Below are 9863 nucleotides of genomic sequence, written 5' to 3'. Positions count from 1 at the left end.
TGTTGCTGATGTTTTAGCACTGTGAACTTCAATTAATGCTAGGTGTCTTCTGTAAGGTTTCCTCAAAGTAGAGCCTGAGATGGGAATTGTGCAAGTGGCTTATTGAATGGAGGCTTTCAAGAGAAATCTCTAAGTGTGAGAGGGAAACAGGAGGGCAGAGGAAGAAACTGGACAGACATATGGTGTCTGTAGAAGTCTAGGCTCAGCCTGATCCCACAGGGAGTGGGGGGGTGGGTCTGGAAGGTGAAGTGCATTGTAGGGTTCGTCCTGCCAGGGAAATGTGTCTGAATGCTGACTGGGGAGAGGGGAGCTGTCTTCTAGGTGTGTCTGGGGAGACAGCTCCCATCTGTTGTGTTCTCCAGAGCAGGGTGCAGATGTGAATCCATACCTATAAATAGCCAAGGGATAGGTGATCTGGGCATCTGCTATACCAGAGGACAAAATTATGAACTGCGGACCTATATGTGTCATGGAATCATTTCCTTGTAGTAGCTACTGTGTATCAATCACAGAGACTTGGGCACAGAAAGTGTCTCATAGAGTTCAAAGGAGGTTTCTAAAAATTGGTCCCATGGGAAGAAGTTGGAAAGGATTTATTTCAGAGAAGAAGAAAAGGACCTAATCACTATCCTCAAGTGTCTGAAGGGTTATTAAACTGTACATATTCAGGATGTACTCAAGAGTATTTTATTTGTTTGTTTTTTAAAAATCTCTACTGGGGACACATTAGAAGGAAGTAAATTAAATTTGCAGCTGTAAGGGATTTAGATTTGGTATAGTTCTTTACAATGAGTACTAGTAGACATCAAAACATTACAAAATCTCTCCCTAAAGGTTTCTAAGAGAGAATAAACATTAATCTGCTAAAGATGACCATCCCTCTAAGAATCATGTCATGAACTTCACCTGTGAGAAAACAATGAGACTAGCAAAGTAGCAGATGAGGGGGGTATTTCCACTTAGGTCAGACAGACAGACAGACAGACACACACACACGTTTAAATGTCATTATTTTATAACTTCTGGAATTAATGTAAAACATTACAGATTTGCTTTAAAATGTGTAAATTCTCAAATGGAAATCATAAATTGCCATTCCTTCATAAAATTATAATTAAATAAAAAGTGAAGCAAAGTAGAATATAAAAATGTAATTGCATAAGTAATAACCAAGTTGTTTTTTCCCTGTACAATGTACATTAAAAATTTTTTAGAGATCTTGTTTTATAACTTTAAAACACAGCATTTTTGTAATTAGTATAATTTAAAAAACAGTTAAGTTTGGATAGGGCACAGAATTAAAATCTGTATCAGAAGAAGCACATGTACTTTTAGGCCCCAAAGTCAATGATGGAGATGGACATATGGCAGGAAAAAAATTAAGTCTATTTATGATTGACTAGTTAGGAATTTGTATATTTTTTCATTGAAGATGAAGCTTATTTAGTGGCTCCTAGTAGTTGGGGATGAGGTTGAGTATAAAAATGGAGTTACAACCTGGAGAAAAACTGATAAGTCATTTTCCATCTGGCAGCTATTCCTGATCATACAGGGAGAATGTAGCATTTCAGAAATAAAAATACCCAGAAGAAAGGAGAATTTCAGTACATACGGTATAGATACAAAGATTAGAACACAATATGTGTTCTTAATGTACTAGAAAGATTAAAATGATTAGTGCACTTAATAGCAAAAAGTTTGAACATGTCTCCAAATAGCAAAAAGTGTGGCCATGCGGGGTTAATGTGAACTCTGAGCTTTGTCTGAAACCACAAGGGTGATAACAATGTGTAATAATACCTCTATTATGTGGGTACAGTGTACTAAGAGCTTTGCTGCCTCATCTTCCTTAATTCTGGTAACAACCCAGTGAGATAGATTTATCATCGTCCCTGTTTTCCAGGTGGAGGAACTCAAACGTGGAGGGGTTAAGTGATTTTTCCCTGGGGCTCTCAGCTAGAATTTGGCTCTGTGTCCACGCTCTTACCTGATAATCAATACTGCTTACCTCCTCCCACATATACATTCAGAAAAGAATTTCGTAGGTAGAAATAACTCTTGGGACAGTTGCTTTGTCCTGGAGGGGTAATTGTCAGGGTGGTGGCTTTGCCACACACACTCTAGTGGCTGAGGACTGTCCAGACACCATCACATGCGTTCAGACCATTTCTGTTTTTAAGTCGCTTGGTTCATGGAACATGTTTGAATCAATGTCTTAAACAGTTTTTCATATCTAAAAACTGCTTTATAATAGGATTTTAATGCATTGACAACTTACTTGTATTACGCAGCAGAGTTCAATTTCTATGTTTTAGAAATTTTTAGAAACACACCTGGAATTTGGCACACTCTGACAGATCATTCATCTGATTTTGCTAAATTAAATTTGCTCAGTTCCATATAGAATTTCACTTTCTCTGTTTTTCAAAAACCAGAAATTTACTAGTTTCTAAACCTAAACTTCCCGGTTGTCTTGTTATTTTCCTCCCCATTCTCAGTGGTCCCCAATAAACCCCAAAACATTCGTAGGTGATAACATTGAACTAGCAACTTGAAGCAGTCTTGAAGAAGAAAGCAAGTGATTTTTTAAAATCAGTTTCGCACTTCCACCTGTTCTACTAATTTATCTGTAGTCTATGCCATTGTCTCTTTCTACAGAAGGAGTGTATGTTTTTGACTTTATATACATGGGAAGGTAATTCAGAGGCCAAACCTTAAATGATTTCTGTTTTCACACTATCACTAAACTGCGGAAAGATGAGTTTGGATGTTAGAGGATGTTGGAGGGGGAAAATCAAGGTTCTTTTTGGGATGCTGGATACAAAGAGTTGTTGTGTCTTTCTGTTTGATTTAGATGAAAATTCCAGGGTAGAGTATTTATCTTCTTGCTTCTGGAAAACTTAGTCACCCACACTGGCATGAAGAAGGTGCCCAAAGTGATCTCTGCTGCTTGGTTGACCGTGCTTGGCCATTATTTCCATCTCAATCTTCTGTTTCTTCTTGCTGCAGCTCAAAGAGTACGAGGCGCAGAACCGGCAGTCAGCTACCTTGGACCCTGCTGACTGGCCAGACGGTTCCTACCCGACGTTTGATGGCTCCTCGAACTGCAATGTAAGTTTGCCATTTCTTGAGGATCTGCACCACCTCTACTACTAAGGGACAGCCCACACAATTTCTTTTGAATTTGTTTTCACAACTCCCACCTGGCTCTGCAAAGCGGTATCTCTTCTTACAGGTTACTCAGTTTTCTCTACCTGATAGAGACTCAGCTACAGTCAGAATAGTGCTATTCATGCTGGGGTTTTTGTTTTAATTGTAGTAGAGTGTACGAGAATATGTCAGAAAGTTCATGAAAGGATTTGTAATATTTTTTAATTCTATTTTTCTCCAAGCTTTTGAAGTGTCCTTGTATGTAATATAAAATTTACATACTAGCCATTTTTATGCGTTCAGTTTAATATCATTAAATACATTCACATTGCTGTGCAACCAGCACCATAATCCACTTCCGGAAGTTTCTCATCATCCCCCTGAAAATTTTATACCTATTAAACAACAGCTCCCTATTCTTTCCTCTCTCCAACCCCTGGCAACCACCATTCTACTTTCTGTCTCTATGAATTTGCCTACCCTAAGTACCCCATATATGTGGAATCATACAATATTTGTCCTTCTGTGACTGGTTTATTTCACCCACATAATGTTTTCAAAGTTTACCCACATTGCAGCATGTATCAGAACTCAATTCCTTTTTAAGGATAGTAATATTCCATTTTATCTGTATACCACATTTTGTTTATCCATTCATCTGTTGGTGGACACTTGGGTTGTTTCTACGTTTTGGCTATTGTGAGCAATGCTGCTCTGAACATTAGTGTACAAGTATCTCTGAGTCCCTGCTTTCAGTTCTTTTGGGGACGCATCTAGGGTTAGAATGTCTAGATCATATGATAATTCTTTGTTTAACCTTCTGAGGAACCGCTGTGCTGTTTTCCATAGTAGCTGCAAAAAAGTTCCAAATTCTCTACTTCCTCACCAACACTTGCTATTTTCCCTTTTTTTGATAATAGACATCCTAATGGGTATGAAATGGTATCTCATTGTGGGTTTGCATTTCCCTACTGATAATGACGTTAAGCATCTTTTTAAATGCTTATTTGCCATTCATGTGTCTTCTTTGGATAAATGTCAGGTCCTTTGCCCATTCTTGAATTGTGTTTTGTTTTGTTATTGTAGGGTTGTAGGAGATCTTTATATATTCTAGATATTAATCCCTTATCAGATAAACAATGTATAAATATTTTCTCCCGTTCTGTGGGTTGCCTTTTCATTCTTTTGATAGTGTTGTCAATGCACAAAAGTTTTTAATTTTGAAATTAAGTTAATCTGTTTTGTTTTTGTTGTTGCCTGTGCTTGGGATGTCATATCCAAGAAATCATTGCCAAATCCAGTATCATGAAGATGTTGCCGTATGTTTTCTTCTAAGGGTTTTGTAGTTTTAGGTCTTAAGTTTAGGTCTTTGACCCACTTTGAGTTAATGTTTGTATATGATGTAATATATGGGTCCAACTATATTTTTGCATGTGGATATTCATTTTTCCTGGAACCATTTGTTGAAAACACTGTTCTTTCCTCAATGAATAGTTGGCACCATTTTTGAAAATTAGCCAACTGTGTATATGAGGGTTTATTTCTGGGTTCTCTATTTCATTCCATTGGTCTATATGTCTGTCCTTTGCTAGTACCATACTGTTTTGATTACTGGAACTTTGTAGTAAGTTTTGAAGTTGGGAAGAATGAGGCCTCCGATTTTGTTTTTTTTTTTTCAAGATTGTTTTGCTATTTGAGGTCCCTTGAGATTCTATATGAATTTTAGCATGGTTTTGTCTATTTCTGCCAAAAAAAAGAATGCCATTGGGATTTTGATAGGGATTGCATTGAATTTGTATATTGATTTGGACAGTATTGTCATTTTAACAATATGAAGTCTTCCAATCCATGAATGTGGAATATCTTTTCATTTATTTATGTCTTCTTTAATTTCTTTTAGTAATGTTTTGCAGGTTTCAGCATATGTCTTGCTCCTTGATCAAGCTTATTCCTAAGAATTTTATTATTGATGCTATTGTAAGTGGAATTGTTTTAATTTCTTTTTCAGAATGTTCATTGTTAGTGTATAAAAATCTAATTAATTTTCATGTGTTGATTTGGCATCCTGTGACTTTGCTGAATTTGTTTATTAGCTCTAACAGTTGTGTGTGTGTAATCTTAGGGTTTTCTATATATAAAATCATGTCAGCTGCAAAAGAAAAGATATTTTACTTCTTCCTTTACAATTTGGATACCTTTTATTATTCATTCTACTTTAATATGAACAAAACAGTGCTTCTTAAATTAGGAGTTCCATTGGGACTGTAGGAATTAAAACTCCAGAATTTCAAAGAGACATTTCATGATGCCATTATCAAACTGTAGAGCAGGAATGGAGGAAGTTATTCTTTTTCATGTATTATGTAGTTGTTTTGTTTTGTTTGTAAGGTTATTTCTTCCTTAAAATTTGTAAGCAACTCTACCTTCCTGTCTCCAGCCTCTTGTCCATGCTCTATACATCCAGTCATCTTTATAAAACATACCTTTTTTCTTGAAATCATATGTTTTAGAAAGGCTGATCATCTCCCATTTCTGTAAGATAAATCCCAAACTTCTTGGCATACACAAGGTCCTATGTGATCTGGTTTTAATCAGTTTCTCCAATCTCATCTTTCATCCCCATATCAATACCCTCTACTCCAGCCACATAGAACCCTGCATGCATTACTGAACAAACCTTGTACTTTTTATACTTCTGTGCTTTAACTCTTGCAGTTTCTTCTATCTAAACTATCTCCTTCCAAATTTTTCCTGGTGAAAATCTATGCATCTTTCCAGGTGAAGCCCAACCATCACTTTCTTTGTAAAACTTTCCTTAACTTCCTCAAGCTTATTTATTGCTGCTTGTTCTGTGATTTTGTTAAGCTAGCTTTATACATCAAGCCTAAACAGTTGTCCTAGAATATTGGAATTAATTGTGCATATTCCATCCTCCCTGGAAATGGTGAGCTCCTTGAGCAAGGAAGTCATGCTCTGTTCCTTTCCTCTCCAGTGAGTGCCTGGTCCAATGTCCAACTCATACAGAAATGTTTAAAGAACAAAATTATATTCAAATGTTCATCTTTCCTGGCTGCTTTAAGAGTGTGTTTTATGTCTTGCTACTACAGATTCAGTCTTTACCTTTCTTTGCATCTAAGCAACAAATGGTGGCTTATTGGAAGTAAATACAGTCCTCCCACTACCTTCTTGTCCCTGATTTCCTGAAACAAGAACCAGATTTCCGTTGTAGCTAAAAAAACAAAGGATTATAAATTTGAAAGCCCTGCCTGGTTTACTTTTGTGTGAAAGAGACTGAGATGTTACCATTTGTAATAATAAATGTGTCATAGGCTAGCCAGCAGTGTGTCCTGGGACTATGAGGTAATCAGAAGAATCGTGTCCATGGTTTTCAGTGTGCCTTTTTGGGTCTCTTATTCCCAGGTCCTAAAGACTAACATAATATAAATGTAAATCATGAGCCTAAAGGATCGTGAAGAATAATTACAGTAACTCAAGACTGATGTGATTCAAACCCAGCTCAGGGGAGAAACCAAAGCCCTTGTTGTCCATATTGAGTCCTTTAGTATCAGACCCACTGTGTACTGTCCGGATTAATATGTCTCAGTCAAGGGAGAAATTAGAGGACTTCGTCTTTTCAGAGAAACAGAACTGCAGTAAAACCTCAGGCACTTAGACTTCAAGGAGAGAGGCTTGTCTCATTTAGGAAAAAGTCCATGTAAGTTGAGTACTGTTGGGCATTTTGAACAAGCTGCTAAGAAACCATTATTAAGTATTGCCTTGTTGGACCCCTTTCAAAGGGCCAGTTGGAAGTATTACCTGGATATACATCATCAGAATGAAATGGGTTCTTTCTTAAGGTTGGGCATTTTATTTTCTTGAGCATTTCTGTCTTTGTTCATCTGGGAGACATTTATGTAGCAGGCACAGTGCCAGGTGTTTGGGGTACAAAAGTGAAGGAGAAAGACAGGAAAGTCAAGGAGAAAATGCAGAGGTTAAAGTCACACCCACACGTGCACACAGATTCAAGATTCCACATACACATTTACGTTATTAACTTCTTACCAAGCTGTGTCTTCACAGATGGCTCAAAAATAAATTCAGCTTGTTCCAGTCAGACCAAGGGCCGGAAATAAAATAGCCTTCCTCCTCTAGGGCACAATCTTCCAGAAGCTCTAAAGAGTGACTTCACTTTTTGCTGAGAGGTGTAGGTTATTCAGCAAACGGGGAGAGTTTTCTGAAGCAGAAATAGTTACCCCGTGTATTTTGCCAGTTGACTTTCTGCAGTCACCCGTGTCTACTTCTAGTCGTGCTGTTCAGAACTACCACCGGTCACCATTGTGACTAGAGTTTGCTTGAACCTGCTTGTAATCCTACTGTATATGACTCTTGACCCTCTTACCCTGAGTTTAGCCTGTTTTATGTTGTTATGGAGACTAGGCCAGAAACTCCATCCAAGATATTTCTTCTCATTATTTCAGATCTGCCTCCATAGCAGAGCAATTAATTTTAGATAATTCCCGATGTGTCCTACTTCAGCCACCATGGGATAGGCACTTTGATTATCTTTTGTGTGAGGGTCAGGGCTTTTCAGTTTCTTTCCATTCCTTTCTACACTGAGATGTAAATAGCCCACTGGCTCTAGTCAGGAATGCCCAGGCCATGAAAGTTTCAGGGATCATAAGGCCTTTGTCACCAGACCTCAATGCTTATATTGATGCCTGTCATGCCTTAGGATTTCATTTGCATTGATTTCATAGGCTTCCCCACCCCCATAACTGACATTAGATAATTGTGTGTTGCCTCACAATAAATCCATGTGCACATTCCTAGTTTCCAAGAGAGTAAAGTGCTAAAGATAGTTACCAGGGGAAGTGAAAAATAGTCTTCTCTTTGCCAGAGAAGAATCTGTTCTGTGCTGTTTTTCATTAATAATAAACTTAGGTTGGGAGTGTTAAAATTTTTCAAAAGAATTTTTGGTGGAGAACTTAACTTGATTTTTTGTTAAATATCTGAACATTTATTTTAATATATTTTATTTAATTTATTTTGGTAAATTTAGTTTTTCTTTTGCCTCTTGCCAGGCGAAAGGTGGTACGAGTTCTCATTTTATGCTGTCAACTTTATGCCTTGAGGTTCAGTCTACCTTCTGGTTAAGAAAATCTTTAAAGAAGTGTTATTCTCTGCCTCACTGAGTTTTGTAGTTTTTTTACTCAAGGTATAAGTTTGAGTAAGTCATAGGTTTTATGTTTTTGCAAAGCTAATGAGTAACAGTTGATGATCTGTACCTGGTGCTTGAATATCAATGAAAATGCTTGCAATGAAAGATCATTCCCCAAAATGTCAAACTCTAATTATTTGACTATGGTGTTATCTAAATAATTTTCAAAACATACAATGTGTAAAAAAAAATTCAAGCAACAACAGTGACAGCACAAGAGCTTGTAGAGGCCATTGCAACATTATTTTGGTCCCTTTTATTGCTTCAGTTCATACAAAGTGTGTTCCAGAAAAATTAGAATTGTGTTTCTGCAGATGGAGCTTCTTACTAGGATGAAACAACTGCAGTGAAATGTTTTTGTGAAGTGAGTTATTTTATAAAGCAAGTCATTATTCTATAATTGATCACTTTTACATTTGGGGAGATTTAGAGTTGAGAGATATTTGCATGAAGAATGTTATAATGTTATACCTGCTGTATTATAATACCTTATGTCGTGTGTGCCTCCCTTCAGAGCTTTTCATTCCAAATATAAATGTATCTTTACCACTGACCTGGTCTGAGGTACAGGAGAGCCATGTGATCGAACTGTGTCCAAAACTCTGGGCCACAGAGACAGAATGCCACATGGTCATTTCCTTCACTTTTTACGAAAAGCTATTTTAAGTGTTTCCTTGATTGAGGACTTTCAAGGCCTCGACTAAAATATCTCCATATTATGAGGTGTTCTGGTTGGCATCTGTTAAAGCTTTTGGGGCTTTCTAAAATTATAAACCAGAAACTTATTTATCTTCAGCAGCCAGATTTTACTTAGGTTTTCCAAAGTCATTTCACCTGCCTCAATAGCAGACGTGGTCTTCAAGCAGGAGGATTCAGATTTGGTGTTTTGGAAGGAGAGGTTGCCACAGCCTTAGTCTAAACTAGAACTTCCTAAAAGATCATTAACAATTCTGATATGTGCCAAAAGCCAGAGCATCCCACAAAGTGACTTTTTAGTGGTTCTTGTGGTGAGTGGCTTAATTTCTTTTATGGCAAAAGAAAAGGCTAAAGATTTAAATTTAATTGCTTTATAGAGAATGTGGTAGGAGAGCAGTGCATATGCTCATGGGTGCCCAGAACATTCTGTGTTGTTTTATTATTTTTTTTAAAAGATGACCGGTCAGGGGATCTTAACCCTTGACTTGTTGTGGTCAGCACCACGCTTTCCCAAGTGAGCCAAGGGCTGGCCCTGAACATTCTGTGTTTTGACTCCTTTTGGAGAAGAGTGGCTGCACCTTCTTTTTTTTTTTTGTCCTTTTTGAGACTGGCCGCACCGTGCTCAGCCAGTGGCTGCACCTTCTACCTGTAAATCCTGCTCCTTTTGGAGCCTGGTAGTCTAGATTGCAACCAATGTTTAAAAAATTGGCTATTTTTGATGTGTTTACTCTGAATATGTTTCTTTTACTAGAGGGAACTTTTATATAATATCTGTATGTTAAACTTTATTAGAAGTTTC

General features: G+C 37.3%; 1 protein-coding gene across 1 annotated transcript in view; it reads left to right on the top strand.

Moving 5' to 3' along the window:
- The window catches only part of LOC103607922 (SAM and SH3 domain-containing protein 1-like), a 90922-nt gene extending 87569 nt beyond the window's left edge, over nt 1-3353 (top strand). Inside the window, exon 7 of the mRNA XM_008592379.1 lies at nt 3010-3353. Coding sequence (XP_008590601.1) covers nt 3010-3156 — 147 coding nt within the window. The 3' untranslated portion in view covers nt 3157-3353. The remainder of the gene's footprint in view (nt 1-3009) is intronic.
- Nucleotides 3354-9863: the final 6510 nt, after the last annotated feature.

The sequence above is a fragment of the Galeopterus variegatus genome, unplaced genomic scaffold (genome assembly GCF_000696425.1).
Source record: "Galeopterus variegatus unplaced genomic scaffold, G_variegatus-3.0.2 Scaffold7849, whole genome shotgun sequence".
Taxonomy (NCBI): domain Eukaryota; kingdom Metazoa; phylum Chordata; class Mammalia; order Dermoptera; family Cynocephalidae; genus Galeopterus; species Galeopterus variegatus.
Note: the sequence above shows the minus strand (reverse complement) of the source record. Positions and strands in the feature narration are given on the sequence as shown.